The sequence below is a fragment of the Cydia splendana genome, chromosome 18 (assembly GCF_910591565.1).
Source record: "Cydia splendana chromosome 18, ilCydSple1.2, whole genome shotgun sequence".
Lineage (NCBI taxonomy): Eukaryota > Metazoa > Arthropoda > Insecta > Lepidoptera > Tortricidae > Cydia > Cydia splendana.
Window position 1 is genome coordinate 3,770,805 of NC_085977.1, and position 17,499 is coordinate 3,788,303.

Below are 17,499 nucleotides of genomic sequence, written 5' to 3' on the forward strand. Positions count from 1 at the left end.
GTGTATGTCCACGTTTAATGGATAATGTATGGTTTAATGGACAATGTGTAGAGTTATACCAAGAAAAGTCTTCAACGATTTTAATAACACACGCAGTGCAAGTGTTATTTTAAACGTCAAACTTCTATGAAATTATGAAAAATAACACTTGCAATGCGTAGGTATGCTATCAAAATCGTCTTCCGTCGTAATCGTCCGTCTGTCTGTCTGTCTGTCACCAGGCTATATCTCATGAACCGTGATAGCTAGGCAGTTGAAATTTTCACAGATGATGTATTTCTGTTGCCGCTATAACAACAATTACAACAAATAAGTACTAAAAAGTACGGAACCCTCGTCGGGCAAGTCCGACTCGCACTTGTCCGTTTTTTTTTAAACCATTTCAATATTTATCAGTGTGGCCGGGATAATAACAATGTGACGAAATCATCAATTTCCTCGGAAACAGTTAAATTTGTTGTTCATTTGTTGTGCGTTGGTTTAAGTATGTACAAGACAACCCGTATGTGAAAGACACTGCTTACACAAGTTATCCATGACCTAGGTTAGTAATAGATACCTGGTCTACTGTGCAGAAATAGGTATACATTGTGTATCGGTGACAGTCACCTCAGAAACAAATCTTGCTCGGGGGCTTTTGATGAGAACTAAAGTGTCTAAATACATAAGTAAAATAAAGATGAGAGTGACTGCGGGTTAATCAAATCAAAGTCTTTTTGGTTTACCGTTTCATTCTAACATATAACTGCGTCTATATCTCTCAAGTGCAATGTTGTGCGTCTGTAACCGCAGCGCAGCAATGTCCTAAAAGGGGGTCACTTATCCAAATATGATTAGCATGACTCATTTTAATACAATAGGTACGAATTATGCATTAGCTATGACATCATTCTTTGCAGCTTGTTAAAGAAATCAATTGATTATTAATTAAGAATGCTTACGCAAGTTATGGTAAGGTATTTTGATTTATATTTTCATCCCGCAAACGCTATTTATGGTCCCACCCTAAAACAATCGAACATACATATTAGTACTTGGGACATAAAAACACTTTTAAGACCTAACCTGACCTATCGAAGTTTCGACGCCTTTTCAGCATTCGTGGTCAGTTGGTCACGGAGTCACGGGGTCGATGGAAGTACCTTACATTAATCGATTTAATATACTTAACTGTAATTTTATTGTTGATCGAGATGGTTTTTCTACAGTTTTTAGTGCTCCATACAAAACTTTATTCAAGGAGAACTTATGGGATCACTTCTGTCGTGGTTATTTAATTAATAATTATGCGTGAATGCTCTACACGTGCTCTACATACCTATATAGTTAATTACTAAAATTAGCTACCTAGGTACCTACCTATTTAGTCATCAGTTAATTTTTGTATGTAGGTAGGTATAATGATTAATTAAATCTAACGAGTCACTCATGCAAACTGCTACAAAACAGCGTTGTTGGTTCCGGTCAAACTCCAAAAACGGTCAAACTGGTTTAACCCGGCCCGGCGTCTATGCAATTTTAATCAAAACAAAAATAATCAAGGTCGACAATACCATCGCTGATTGATACAATAGATCGATAAGCGAGCACAGATAACACATGTATTCCATCTCGCTCAGGCTTGGCGGCGGTCCACCGGCGCCTAGGAGACAGGTGACCTTGCGCAAACTATAGTAGTGCGTGACCGGCCGCGTCTGCGCGCTGCGACAGTCTGTTCGAACGCACCATCGCACCAATGCAAACGCATTATTTTATTCGTTATTTAAAAAAAATATAAATCGAAAATATCCGTTCGGATACTTATGCTTGGCTGAATGCATAAAAATTAAGTGTACAAACTGTACCGGTTTTCAGTGAATAGTGTGGTGAAAATGAACGGATGCAGTACCAGAAAATGAAATGAAGGGGAGTGTTTTTGGAACACCGAAAATACCTGTGATATTAGGAAAAATAGTTTTAGGCTTGATTTTCACAAAAGCGGACCTCACATACTTCGCTAACCGGTTTGTTATTTTAATTTACTTTATTCGGACGTTCTATTTTATTAATACTTGTTTTTATGAAAAAACTTGTTTAAGTAATGCGTCAAACATATTTTAAGAGATAATTTAAAATAATTTAGCATTAAGAAAATATGAGTCAGGCTCAAGCAAACTTGTATTTTTTTCTACGTGATATAAAAAATATAAAAATACACTTTTAAAATGACACTACCCTACCCTCAAAATTCCAAAGTTGTCATGTCTGATATTTTTCACGGCAAAACTACTTAATCGATTTTGATGGAAAATGGCTGGTCGAAAGTGCCCTAAGAATTATTTTTTAATTTACCACTTTGGAAGGGAGGGAAAGTAATACAGACCGAAACCCACGCAGGTGGAGCCGCAGGCACTGATGGAATACATAAATATAATATTTCATTTCGCTGTCATGGATTCTATAACATGCTAAAATAATTATAGGTACATAACACATAACATAGTAATATTTTCAATTAAACGAGCAAAGGCAATCATTTTTCATATAGGCTAGGCGCAGAATACTAATTAAGTTCACAGCCGTGTGTAAATGAAAAGCTTCGTTAAAGCCCTATAAGACATTAATATACGTAGAGTCAGGATAAGCTAACTCTGCCCCGTGTTTGATAGCACAGAGTGTGCAAGTGTTATTTTAAAGACATAATTTCATACAAGTTTTACGTTTATGTTAACTCTTCCACGCTCTGTGTTATTAAACACGGTGTAGAGTAAGCTTAGCCCGACTCTATTTAAAATTTAAATATCCATGCATTGTGAAAATAAGAGTTAATAGAACTTTAATACAGAAAAATCTTCATAATATTCTATAAGGTTCAAACGTTCGGAACCTGACTTAACAAATCATATTTACGATCACATTTTTGCTTAACTGATGAATTGATGATCCATAATACTTATAAAATATTAATAACATGAAACTATTCTTGCAGCCGCGTTCTGTTAGACAAATAAGACCTACTTAAAACTAGTCATAAGACAACAGATAAGATAAAATAAAAAAGAGGGCAGTCAACAGAGCAATATAAACACTTACAGCAATGGCGTCAAACATTGGCCCATCGAGCCGGGTGCTATAAAATTCGGCTTTTGTAACGATTTCAAGTCTTACAACACGTTACCAGTCACAAGTAAAAAGCGTTGCAACCGGCATATCAACACATATTTAATGAGATTCTGGGCAACATGGATATTCCGTCAAATTTGATTCTCTGCCCATATTTAATCCGTATTCTACAACATCGTCTCGTATATTCCAAGGAACTTTAAATAATAAGCTTTTGTATAATTTTTGCCAAATATAATAAAACTCATGATAATATTCATAACAGTGAGGTCTATGGCATGGACTTTATTATTCATTTATCACAACGCTATTTACTGTATTTTTTTGCTCAATTTTTATGGAGTGCAATGGATGCATGTACATATTTTAGGTCGTTGATTTAATGCAGTATTTGAGCCCAGATACTTGCGAAGTTATGTGAAGCTGAGCGAATAACTAGTCTGAAATAAGATGTACAAAGTGCCTACAACCAGGCGATAAATATTAGCTTCACAACTGTTTATAGAGTTAGACCAATAAAAATCTGCAACGATTTTGATAGCACACGTAGTGCAAATGTCATTTATACGTCATAATTTCATAGAAGTTTGACGTTTAAAATAACACTTGCACTACGTATGCTATCGAAATTTTTGCTGACTTTTCTTGGTCTAACTCTAGTAAATAATACAAAAATTTATGGGGACTTATTTTCAGTAATAGTAGATGAAAAATTATAGTACTTAGGTAGGTGCAGACATCACAACCATGCGCTGAAAAATGTTTTAGAAAATCAAACACTTATATGTATAGCAAAACCTTTAGATATTTTTGAATGTCATATCCTATCAGGCAGGTGTTATTGACTATATCTTATAAAGTTATAACTAACAAACAGGTTGATTTTATTTTGGGAAAACCGGTTGTTACTCAGTCCGCAGATTGAATTAATTTTGCTAGGAACAACGTACTTAATTATCATATCCACTATGATATTCGAAAATAGTTTCAAATTTAGAGGCCGACATAACATAGTTTAATGGCCTGTTTTTTTAGCGCTAGTAATAGAAACATAAGTTCGGTTAAAGGAATGAAAGAGTCGTAGTCGCTGGTCGACCACTCGGCATATCTAATTAAACTGTTAATTCATGCACTGACGCATTATTTATATAACAATTAGACAACTGTAGTCACTAGTCACAAACTCTAAGGGTTGTTTCACACGTACCACAACCACACGACAACCACAACCACACCACAACCACAACACGTGGTCGGGCGCATATTTTATACGTTTAATGAATAGTTCAATTCACACGTAACCACAACCACACCACAACCACAACACGTGGTCGGGCGCATATTTTGTACGTTTAATGAATAGTACAATTCACACGTAACCACTGCTTGACCGCATTTTAACGCTGCGACGTGGTGTGGTTGTGGTACGTGTGAAACAACCCTAATCCGGATGTCGAGAGTACGAACCCTTTTTATTACGGCATTTATTTGTGAAAGAGTTTATTTGATGAAATAACATACCGTATAATAATGAGATAATCTCAAGTAGCATGATTAATTGATTATGAATAAGAATAAGAATAAGAATAAGAATAAATTTATTATCAAAAGAACACATAACAGAGTATGGCAGGGGTCTCCGCACTAGGCTACGCCTGTATCGCGGGGAACCAGTTACAGTTTAAATAAGAGATCTAAGTTACACAATCAAGTCCAGTAATATCTTAGGTATGTTTTTGATATAATATAACAGACTTAAAATGAGAACTTATAACATACTTATAAGTAAGAAAAAGATATACATTTCTATGGCAAAACATGAAAAATAAACCTAAATTATTTTAACTAAAATATCTTCTGTCTCGGCATAGTTAAGTGATTGTAAAAAAATAAATAGGAGTTTCTTTGCTTCGACGATGGTGCAGTCTTTAAGGTTGCAGTGTTTAAGCATGGCGTTGTAAGTGGTTACTCGGATTCGTTCACCAAAACGTTTACCAAAAACGGAACGTACTTCTGGAATCGGTAAGTTAAAGACACGTTTTTTAATTAAAGAACTATAGCAATGTAATAATTTTGAGAATTTGTGAGTGTGTAAAGAAATTTTCATTAAAAATAATTGACGTACGGTTAAGACGTTTGCTTGAGCATAGAGATCAATGGTTGGAAATCGAAAGGGCTTTTTAAGTATCACTTTTAAAACAGAACGTTGAGCCCTTTCAATTTCTAGCATAAAAGTCTTTGCTGCACTTCCCCAAACTGTGATGCAATAGCTAATTACAGACTGACAGAGCGCGGTGTAAACCATTTTAAGTATAGAATAATCGGCAGAGTTACGTAGCTTTTTGAAAATATAAATGGACTTTCTTATTCTGGCAGAGAGTTTATGTATGTGGTTTTTAAAGTTCAGTTTTTCATCAACTAAAAGACCAAGATATTTTATAACATCAGTATTCTGAATGGAATCGCAGTTACATGAGTTAGAAGTAGGGTAGTCTGTGCATGAATGGATTTTTATAATAGGAGGAAGAAGTGGTTTAGATAGGGCGGTTTTATAGAAACAAAGGAATTTAGTTTTTTTGCAGTTCAGGGTTAGAAGGTTGGAACGGAACCAGTCAGATGCAATTTTCATACCCTTTTCTGTAGTAGCGATTGTGTTCTTCCAGCATGTGTCATTAAAAAGTATAACGGTATCGTCTGCGTAACAGAGAATTTCAGACTTAGGAATTGTTAAATTTAGAACTTCATTCATGTAAACCGTAAAAAGGGTGGGACCAAGAATACTTCCTTGCGGAACACCGAATTTAATATTTTCTGTCGAACTAGTAAAGGAACCTACTCTGACAAGTTGCCTTCTCCCTGTCAAGTAACTTTCGAACCACGACAGCGGGATACCGTGTATCCCTAGATTTTGTAGTTTGCGGAGCAAGATCGGTATCGACACGGTATCAAAGGCTTTAGCCAGATCCAAAAAGACGCCAATACATTTTAGATTTTTGTCTAAATATGATGAGATTAGGTTGACGAGAGTTGATGTGGCATCTTCCGTGGATTTATTCCGCCTAAACCCGAACTGTCTATCCGATAAGAGGATTATGACTCACTGTTTACTTTAATTTTTTATCGCATATACTTAAGATATACTTAAGAGCATAATTTAGACCCTCCTTTATTGTGAATGCTTTTCTTAGTTCTTCAGAATTATGTATATCTATGTAACTATAAAAAAAAACGATATTTGTATATGTAGACGAGGAATAAGATTCCCTTAACAGATAATGCTTCTGGAAATGTTTCCTGTAATATTTTCATTACAGGAAAATTACCGAAACAGGCACATCATATGCTAATCAATCCTCGAGAGCGAAGTCAACATATTTTACATACAATAGTACCTAATGTACATAAATACAATTGTCGAGCAATGGCCAACGGTCACCAGTCCAAATGTTGTTGTCCATTACTCGTCGCGCCGACAGTTTTATTTATGTATTTCTCTCCAAAACCTAAAAACCTTACAATGACGAATTAAAAATCTAAAACAAAGGACTGTGCGTCAAAATCGCCCCAAAACCAACAGAGTTGAGAGTTAGGTCATTAGATAGGTATTTTCCTGTAATTCATTTCGTTCTATGGGCACCAAGCGGAATTCCATTGCAGAACTGAGAATTTGGTATATTACTAAAAAAGTCGTCACCCTTATTACCTAGGCAATAGAGTCCACCGCCGGGCGAGCGCGGCAAATCATTCGGTGTGCTCGCCCGGCGATGCGCGAACATCTACCCTGCAGCAATTAATTTACTTACTTGGACTCTATTGCCTAGGTAATAAGAGTGACGACATTTTGGCTAAAATACCAATATCTCAGTTCTGCAATGGAATTACGATTGGTGCCCATAGAAAAAAATGAAGTACGTAGAAATACCTATCTAATAACTCTCATTTCTGTTGGCGTTGGGTCCAGGCTCCATACAAAGTTGCCCATGGTCCTTTATTGAACAATACAAACACAAAAAACAAGGACGTGGTGGTAGTACATATATTTAACTTTACTTGTTTACTTACGTTTAGAAAACAATATAAAAAATTCTGGACTTAGGTACCAGAAAAAAAAAACTTCGCATCTTACTACGTATTTGCCTTAATTACTGACGTCAAAGAAAACTATTTACCATTATTTATCTTGACTTCAATTAAGTTAATGAAACTATTTTGCATGAATTTACATTCACAGAAATGCCTATGTTAATCTAACGCAACATGAGCAATTTTGGTGGATCTGAATACATACAACAAATAAAATATATATTTTAACATTTGTATCTGAATTATTATTTTTTTCTATAAAAATTGACTGGCCGTTCTTAACTTAAACTTTAAGTACGCACGCCTCTCTCATAAGTTATCGGTTTTTATGCAAACAAGATTGCTTAAGACTCCATGTCAGAACTGAACTGCCTGTGTATAAAACTCTGTATATTCACGATAAAAAGTAGACAAATAATACATGCTTTATTGTTGAGGGCTGTTTCAATATAAATATGGTTCAAGTCTGTATCTAACCCGTAATTTATGCGAAGCACGATACTCGCCAATTCACTAGTAAGTGCTTATTGTTTAAGATGATTAATTTCTATTCAGATTTGTGTGGTACGCGTGCCAACTGCGACTGCAAACCTCGATGGACAGCAGCGTGGATTTCTTCGAAAGCCTCATCAACGAAGATGGCAGATTCGCGGAGGTGAACAACAACTGTCAAGAACCGGCCCAGCGCCGGCAACGACCACGGCCACGGCCGTTGGTTGAAGGTAAAGTGATCTAGGATATGTTGTACCTTGAGTTAGACCAAGAAAAGTCTGCAGCGATTTTGACAGCCCACGCAGTGCAAGTGTTATTTACATGTCATAATTCAAGTAACACAGCACAGATTTTAAACCTTTTAATTTTTCTACTGGGTGATGTGACGCCATTTATCATCCACATAAAAATGACTTAGCATAAAAGTCAATACAATACGGCTTTCGCGAAGATCTAAATTCAAATTGTATTTTTTACTCGCTTTTGCATTATTCGAGCGACAGACCCAGACAATTCTTCGAATTTTAGAGTTTAGTTTTTCGCGGTAGCCTACCTGAGACGAAGATAAGAATTTTATGACTTAAATTAAATTCTGCTACTAGTGTTAATTTGCTGTGTACCGATTTTTTTTAGATATGCATTGTCTATGCTTTATGTTCCTTTTTTCCTTCTAGAACACACTAAAATACACAAATTTATTAAAATTAAAACAGTTTCGTCGAGTCTAAATAATTTAACTTGTATTCTTGTATTCGAACGCAACATTGTACCGGATTCATTGGATTGGCTGTTTTTCCACTTTCCCCTACCTCCCGCCGCCCGTCCCTCCCCGTCAAGCAATATGGCCGACGTCAAACTGTAGGAGTACGCGGCCCTAATGTTTTTCAAAAGAATTTGAACGATTCCGCGGGCGTTGTTTATAAACTATGTCGAATTTGTGTTCTAGAATTGTGTCAAAGCCTCCTAAGAGGTTACAGGATAGTATGTCGGTCGCACAAACGAACGCTTGGATGAACGGTGAGCACAGTCTTGAAAAATATTATCGATTTTAAGTTCCATCTTCGTCAAAGACAACGTAGGTGTGATCAATAATGCATTAGCGGGAGCCGTTTTTGGTCCCTTATCAGAATTCAAGTTATAGTGACGTGATTGTGTTAACTATAATTAGTCGGACGTCTGACCTGGATATTGTGGTCTAAGATTTGGCGTTCGCCCTAGGTCTTAGCTCGAAGTTGGCTAATTGATTTATAATTGTGTTTTTACTTTGCAGCGGAAAACATAAACAATGGAGGCCAGTCATTATCTCCGCCGCACAGTCAGACGATCTCGCAGCGCGAGACAGGCACCCAGGTGTCTCAGTGCTACAGTGGCCCGCCTTCTCCCTGCGGGTCCTCGAGCTCCGTCCCGTCGCCCACGGCGAGCCCCGCGCCGCCCCCGGGCTCCGCCACGCTGGACCCCAACTGGCAAGCTACAAAGCCCACCATAAGGGAGCGGAATGCAGCGATGTTCAATAATCAACTGATGGCTGATATCACATTTGTTGTTGGAAGCCCCGGTAAGTTTAAAATTTATTAATAATGAAATGCATTTTTATTGTATTTTTAGTTTTTTCTTGGAGAAGCTAAATTTGTGCAGTCTCAAATATGAAGGGTTTAGTTATAGTGGTTTTTTCATACAATTCTTCAGATGATGTGTTTACTGAAGTATTTTGCCTTAATTTTAAGCCAAGGAATTCTTAAAAAATCTTTAGTTATGTAAATATTTTGATCTGTTATTACACATTAATGTCTAATAAAATATATCTCCAATTTCAGGCCACACTCAAGTGATCCCAGCACACAAGTATGTTTTAGCAACGGGCAGTTCTGTGTTCTACGCCATGTTTTACGGAGGGTTGGCAGAGTGTAAACAAGAAATAGAGGTTCCCGATGTTGAGCCCTCAGCTTTCCTAACATTATTAAAGTAAGAAATTTTATTTTTATAACCAATCATAATTTATTTATTCTAGTATACACTACAAAATATACTTTGGTTAAAAAAAACAGGAACTTTACACAAAAACAAAGCGAGTAAATACGTAAATTAAATCAGACCTCGCACAACAACAAATCAAACCATTGAAATAAATCATAGAAGCAATTTTTTTTCGATCATAGACAGCAAAATTTTGTTTTAATAATCTGTGCTCACTTGACCACTATTTCTTTTTCAGGTATTTATACTGTGATGAAATCCAGCTAGAAGCGGACACAGTGTTGTCAACACTATATGTCGCAAAAAAGTACATAGTGCCTCATCTAGCAAGAGCCTGCGTCAATTATCTGGAGACTAGTCTCACAGCAAAAAACGCTTGCCTCCTCCTAAGCCAGTCCAGACTCTTTGAAGAGCCAGAACTCATGCAGAGATGTTGGGAAGTGATCGACGCCCAGGTATGTGAGAGTACAAAACACATATCAACTATATGCCTCGAGCCGTCCTCATCCTACAGTAGCCTAGTCACCATTTCACGGTCTTCCAGTCGAAACTTTTCAAGTCCTGAAGCAGAAAGCAGTGATACTCTATGAATCTGTGATGAAAAGACTTAAAGTCCGAATCTCAAAATTATGCCACTGAAACTACTAGTACACAAAACTCTAATGCTCAATGTTATGCATTTTGGTTGTGATTTAGGTTTAAGATTAATGTTAATTTGCAACATTGTTTCTACAGTCAGTAGCAAAAATTTAATGGGTGAGGTGGTCAAAATATCCACACATGCCCAAAAAAAATTAGTCTCATTTCCAACACTTCACTTGCTCAGCTACTTTTGGTACTGACTGATATTCCCTATAACATTCCAAGTATAAGTGTACCTATACCTAGTCAATACGTAGATAGATATAAACTGCAATACAGTCTGTATTCATTGGTGTCTGCATGTTAGAATTTGCATGTAAATGTTGAAATGTCGTACAATTTTTGTAACATTTCCGACTCATTTGTAAAGATCTGAATAAAACATTTGAAACAAATTGTATTGCAGTTTTAATACACCTAACAATTTTAAAAAACAAGATTATTTCATTATTTATAGGCTGAGATGGCCCTGACATCAGAAGGATTCGTTGACATTGATATTTCGACCCTGGAATCAGTATTAGCGAGAGAAACTTTAAATTGCAAAGAAATAAATCTATTTGAGGCAGCTCTAGCCTGGGCCCAAGCAGAATGTTCTAGAAAAGAAATTGAGTCGACACCAAGCAACAAGCGAGCAATGCTCGGAAACGCTATATACTTGATCAGATTCCCTACAATGTCTTTGGAAGAGTTTGCCAATAGTGCTGCTCAGATAGGAATACTCACACCACAAGAGACTATAGACATATTTCTGCATTTCACCGCGTGCGCCAAACCACCACTGTGTTACCCCATCAAATCCCGAGCCGGACTCAAGTCTCAGGTAACGTAAATATTGACGAATTTCATTAAATTATAAATGTGTGCGTAAAAATAATTAGAACTTTTACCTTTCCAGATATGTCACAGATTTCAATCCTGCGCTTATAGAAGCAATCAGTGGCGATATCGCGGCAGATGCGACTCCATACAGTTTTGCGTAGACAAGAGGATATTCGTTGTTGGCTTCGGACTGTACGGGTCTTCGAACGGTGCTGCAGATTACAATGTGAAGATCGAGCTGAAACGCCTAGGCAGAGTCCTGGCAGAAAACAACACAAAGTTCTTCTCGGATGGCTCAAGCAACACCTTCCATGTTTACTTTGAGAACCCAATACAGATAGAGCCGGAGTACTTCTACACAGCCTCCGCTATCCTGGATGGTAGCGAGCTAAGTTACTTTGGCCAAGAGGGATTGAGTGAAGTCTACATGGGTACAGTGACATTCCAATTCCACTGTTCTTCGGAGAGTACCAACGGGACAGGAGTGCAAGGTGGTCAGATACCAGAACTGATCTATTATGGGCCTACGATGAGTGGCGCTGGGAGCGAGGAATGACAATTAATACAAAGGCCGCGTCCGCTCAAATACATGTCAGTGTAATGGTGAACACTTTTGACCTACTAAATGTTTTGACCTAAAGTTTCTTTAGGTCTAAAGTACTTAATTTCTCAGTTGTTACACAAAGAACCGAGAATATTTTGAGTTATGAATGACTGTTACAAAAACTGACGGTTACAACTTCAAAAAGAAATCTAGGTCAATTGAAACATTAGGTCAAAGAATTTTATGGTCACTAAGGACTCCGGCTTGACATGTATTGGCTGACGTTACCTCAATATAATCGGGAAAAACGTTCAATATTTATGATACTTAACATTCCCAAAATGTTATTGTTTCGTTGAAAATATAAAATGACTTGTATATTGTTGAATTAAAAATTAAATAGACATAAGGGAACCTAAGAATGTGATATGGATGTCGTAATGCTCTCTATAAAATGCTTAAACTAGAAATGATCCATAACACAAATTTATTGCAATATATTACAATTAATATTTATGCTGTTCTTTAATTTTAATTCCTTAGCATTAGCGATTTAGAAATTGCAGTACGTGTTGTTCAGATTATAAAATATATGTGTAAATATATTATAATGGAAACTTGTATAAAAGTGGTATATAATTTCCTCTTGCTGTAGAAAACAAAAACATTAGCAACATCATACATTCTGTGTCTGCCATAAAAGGATATGAATTCCTATAATACATCACATCCAATGCTAGGATTATGCTGTCAATGCTAACAAAATCGCTGTTGTGTATCCCTTTGTAAGGCAGAGGGGATATATTTCCCACCTGATATTAAACTTTATTTTAAAGCGATAGTGTTCAATTTTGCATAATTTCTGAAACCATATGCCTTATAAAGGGGTATCTTTATTACAAATTTTGAATCGCGCTATCAAGAGTTTTCTTAGGATAATAACATTAATAACCCCTATATGTGACGCATAATTGTTATGCTAGATATCGCCGTTGTATGTAGTAAATATCCTGAACAGCACTGAAGATTTTTCCTGATATAATGTAGACTCATAATTTTTATTTACTTACAAAATTCCAAATATCACGCTCTTGTAAAATAAACATTGAGAGATTTGTGTCATCACAGCTCGCAGATAATTTTTAGTTTAAGAATTGCATGCTAGGTGCCACTCTGTGCAGAGAAAATCCTGAACTGTTAACCCTAATATTTTATTTCGGAGGCCTCTAATTATTTGTGCCTCTGGTTAAGGGCCCCGGGCCCCGCCATGGTTTAAGACGGCTTTGCGTCTCAGTAGCTGAGCTGGTAACAGAAAATCTTGAGAGTGTCGTTGATGTTAATCTAGAAGAAGGTTCGTCAGAAGCTGTGGTGAAAGTTTTAACACATATATGGGACATGCGCTCGCATCGACGGCCGGACGCAACTGAGGCGCGCGCAGGCGGCGCGCACGTATTTACGCAACGGTTGGAGCGAGATGGAAGACAGGGCGTGCTACTCTCGAAAGCGACATTCTCCGCGGTAGTCCTGAATTGCTGTATTTTCTACTACCCACTTCATGCAACCGGCGATTGTGAGCGGGATAGAAGATATGCCATCGCACTCTAGAGAGGCGCGATTTACGTCAAAGGGTAGAATAGATTCTGCGGTTTTAAGATACCTATCTTTCTGATTTTCGTAGGTTTAGGAATAGTATATAAGACGACGATACATTTCAATAAATGTTCATTATTTAACTGACTATACCGCGTTTATTATTGCTCCTCCTGCCTGGACCCCCATATCTGGTGACCCCGACGTGATATTCTCGCCGCCATGGCCGACAAGATGTTAGAGCACGCCGAGCCAGTCACCGTTGCTGCAGTCACACAAGCCACAGACTTTCAAGCCCCGCAAAGCAGCCAAAACACATTTTTTGAGAAGTTATCCCAGAAGCTCGACAGTTTAACACTCGAAATTGCAGCCCTTCGGTCCGGCGGCCGGCAACGCTATCGCCGTCCCTTTCGCTCTCGCAGCCGTTCCCGTTCGAGATCTATGGCGGCGCATGGAACTTCACGCAATCCAGGTGATCCTGGATGGCTCTGCAGATATCACTTCAGATTCGGAGACAAAGCACGAAGATGCGAATCGCCGTGTAGCAAGAAAACTAGCTCATCGGAAAACTAATGCCTACACCGACTCTGGCGGGCCTCGGTGTACCTTCAGTCAGCAACCGCCTATGTGTCATCGATCGCAACTCTCGAGAACGTTACCTCGTCGACACTGGCGCCGAAATATCTGTACTATCGTCGCATCACAAGAAAAACCAGTTATCAAGCACCTACAAGCTTTACGCCGCAAACGACACGCCGATAAAGACCTATGGAGAGAAAACGATCACTCTCAACTTGGGGCTACGGCGCGACTACCGTTGGACGTTTATCGTGGCTGCCATCAAGACCTCAATCCTCGGAGCTGATTTCCTTCGGCACTACAAGCTGCTACCTGACCTGGATCAAAAGAAGCTCATCGATAAAACCACTAAACTCCAAGTCAACGCGTTAACAGTTCGAAGTACTCAAGAAACCGTCTATTTGATCAGCAGCAATCAAGCCTACTACGAGATTCTCAAGCAGTATCCTAATGTACTACGACCAATGTCTTTGAAAACGCCGGCCAAGCACAACGTGCAACATTTCATCGAGACTACGGGCCCCCCACTCTTCGCCAGGGCACGCCCACTGCCGCCCGACAAATATGCAGCGGCGAAGGCCGAATTCGAACGCTTGATGGAAATGGGCATCTGTCAACCCTCAAACAGCCCCTGGGCAAGTCCACTGCACGTTGTCAAGAAGAAAGATGGTTCTCTACGTGTATGCGGCGACTATAGACGTCTGAACGCCGTAACGCAACCCGATCGCTATCCGTTACCTCGAATTCAAGATTTTACATACCAGTTGCACAATAAGAAGATTTTTTCTAAATTAGACCTGAAGATGGCGTATTTTTGGATACCCATGAACAAAGAAGACGCGCAGAAAACTTCAATAATCACACCGTTCGGGTTGTTCCAGTTTAACTCAATGACGTTCGGGCTCCGTAACTCAAGCCAAACATTCCAACGATTCATGCACGACGTTCTACGAGGCATAGATGGCTGTTTCTGCTACGTCGATGATCTTCTCCTGTCCTCTGAAAATGAAGAAGAACACAAAACACTGCTTCGACAAGTCCTGGAACGCCTAGATAAATACGGCGTAACTCTCAATGTCGATAAATGCGAGTTCGGACGAAGAAAAATCAACTTCCTTGGCTATGAAGTATCACCCGACGGCATCAGTCCCACTCAAGAACGGATCGAAACAATATCGAATTACCCAAAGCCGAAGACAGTCTGTGAGCTGAGAAGATTTCTAGGCATGTTAAATTTTTACCGTGACTGCCTACCACATCAAGCGGAACTTCAGTCTCAACTCAACAAGTATCTGCACAACTCCAAGAAAAATGACAAGACTCCTATCGAATGGAACACCGAGTCAGATGAAGCTTACAAGAAATGCCGCCAAAGCATATTGGAAGTAACTACGCTATCATATCCAGTTCACGGCGCTCCTCTATGTATCATGAGTGATGCATCAGACCACAGCGTAGGAGGAGTAGTCCAACAGAAAGTTGATGATGTTTGGAAACCTCTGGCATTTTTCTCGAAGGCACTGAGTCCGACGCAACGCCGCTACAGTGTGTATGATCGCGAACTCCTAGCGATTTACATGGCTGTAAAGCACTTCAGACGACTTATAGAAGGCAATGACGTCATCGTCTACACGGATCACAGACCACTTACGCACGCACTTACGCGAGCACCGAGCAGCAGCGACACTCCGAGACGCGAGCGCCAACTGCACTTCATTAGCCAATTTTGTTCGAGCATCCAGTATATCCCAGGCGACAAAAACAACATCGCTGACGCCTTATCACGAATCGAAGAAATACAATGTCCTTCCGCAATAGATTTTGACAAGTTAGCCACCGACCAGCGCACCGATGAAGAACTAACAAAATTGAAAACTCAAGAAAATCTGAAGTTCACTGAAGTCACGTTACCAGCCATCAATCGACCAATCACGTGTGAGCTCTCAACTGGCACACCGCGACCGTACTTACCTATCGCTTATCGTTATGCGGCCTACAAAGCGCAACACGGTATAAGCCACTCAGGTGTACGCGCAACGAGGAGACTTATGGCATCTAAGTTCTTTTGGCCAGCAATGAACAGAGACGTCGCACTTTGGACTCGAGCATGCATTGGATGTCAACGAGCTAAAATACATCGTCACGTGATTCCACCTATCGGCGAGTTCCCGCCATCTCAACGTTTCGAGCATCTGCATATCGATATCGTGGGACCCCTAAGAATATCAAATGATTATCGATATTGCGTCACAATGATCGACCGCTGCACGAAGTGGCCCGAGGCAATACCAGTACGTGACATAACAGCTGAAGTTGTCGCTAAAGTCTTGTACGAGCACTGGATTACGAGATTTGGATGTCCGCTACGCATCACGTCAGATCAAGGTCGTACCTTTGAGTCAAACCTTTTCAACGCTCTCCTGAAGAAGCTTGGGACTACGAGAATACGTACCACTGCCTACCACCCTCAGGCGAATTCTCAAGTGGAGAGGCTACACCGCACCTTGAAAGCCGCTCTTATGGCAAGGGGCGAAAGTTCAAGATGGTCCGAAGAGCTGCCTACAGTTTTATTTGGATTACGAGCCGCATTACGCAGCGATAACAACCTAAGCCCTGCATTGATGACGTATGGATCTCCGCTACGCATGCCAGCTGATTTCTTCGTACCTACAAAGTCGACGATTGAAGATGCAGAGTTTGTACGACGTTTGTCAGAGATAATGTCATCACTTGTTCCTGTAACCCGGACGCACGCCACGCAATGGAGACCTTTCGTGCATAAGGACCTTGCCTCGTGCACTCACGTATTCGTGCGTAATGACACCGTGCGACCCCCGCTCACACCACCATATGACGGTCCGTTCGCGGTTCTCAAACGCTACGACAAGTATTTCAAGATACAAATGCCACAACGAACTACTGTCGTCACTATTGAGCGTCTGAAGCCAGCCTACATCTACAATGAAGACGTCACAAGCGACAGCCAGTCTTCTAGCCCAGACACTCAGACATATGTGACGAGATCGGGCAGAGTCACGAAACGTATTCGCTTCGCTTGAGAGGGAGTGCTATGGGACATGCGCTCGCATCGACGGCCGGACGCAACTGAGGCGCGCGCAGGCGGCGCGCACGTATTTACGCAACGGTTGGAGCGAGATGGAAGACAGGGCGTGCTACTCTCGAAAGCGACATTCTCCGCGGTAGTCCTGAATTGCTGTATTTTCTACTACCCACTTCATGCAACCGGCGATTGTGAGCGGGATAGAAGATATGCCATCGCACTCTAGAGAGGCGCGATTTACGTCAAAGGGTAGAATAGATTCTGCGGTTTTAAGATACCTATCTTTCTGATTTTCGTAGGTTTAGGAATAGTATATAAGACGACGATACATTTCAATAAATGTTCATTATTTAACTGACTATACCGCGGTTATTATTGCTCCTCCTGCCTGGACCCCCATACATATTTGTGTCATAAATGAAATTCTTAAACTTGTGTTAGTCTCAAACTGAGTTGACTTCTACTGGAAAATCACCGCGAAACTTCCTGACGAGCAGTCTCAGATATCTCTGAGTCTCAGTAATGCGGTCTTGCCCCACACTCGGGGCCAAGCTGTAAAAAAGCCCTTCGTTTCAGTAAAGTGAGTGAAATAGACTTACCAGCAGGTTGA

General features: G+C 39.7%; 2 protein-coding genes and 1 long non-coding RNA gene across 4 annotated transcripts in view; 2 read left to right on the top strand and 1 right to left on the bottom strand.

Annotated features, from left to right (window-relative positions):
• The window catches only part of LOC134799388 (uncharacterized), a 232,755-nt gene that overhangs the window by 157,601 nt on the left and 57,655 nt on the right, over positions 1–17,499 (top strand). The gene's annotated exons all lie outside the window — the stretch shown is intronic.
• Positions 1–17,499, bottom strand: part of LOC134799371 (transcription factor IIIB 90 kDa subunit) — a 59,074-nt gene that overhangs the window by 33,965 nt on the left and 7,610 nt on the right. The window lies entirely within an intron of this gene.
• LOC134799305 (BTB/POZ domain-containing protein 6-B) lies at positions 1,737–12,175 on the top strand. 2 transcript variants are annotated; one of them, XM_063771685.1, is made up of 7 exons: positions 1,737–2,003; positions 7,741–7,907; positions 8,948–9,232; positions 9,492–9,639; positions 9,890–10,106; positions 10,751–11,116; positions 11,192–12,175. In XM_063771685.1, the coding sequence occupies exons 1-7, from the start codon at positions 1,900–1,902 to the stop codon at positions 11,669–11,671; spliced, it is 1,767 nt and encodes a 588-aa protein (XP_063627755.1). In that variant the 5' UTR covers positions 1,737–1,899; the 3' UTR covers positions 11,672–12,175. The 2 variants fall into 2 exon arrangements, with proteins under 2 accessions (XP_063627755.1, XP_063627756.1); XM_063771686.1 differs by lacking the exons at positions 1,737–2,003; positions 7,741–7,907 and adding an exon at positions 8,502–8,694.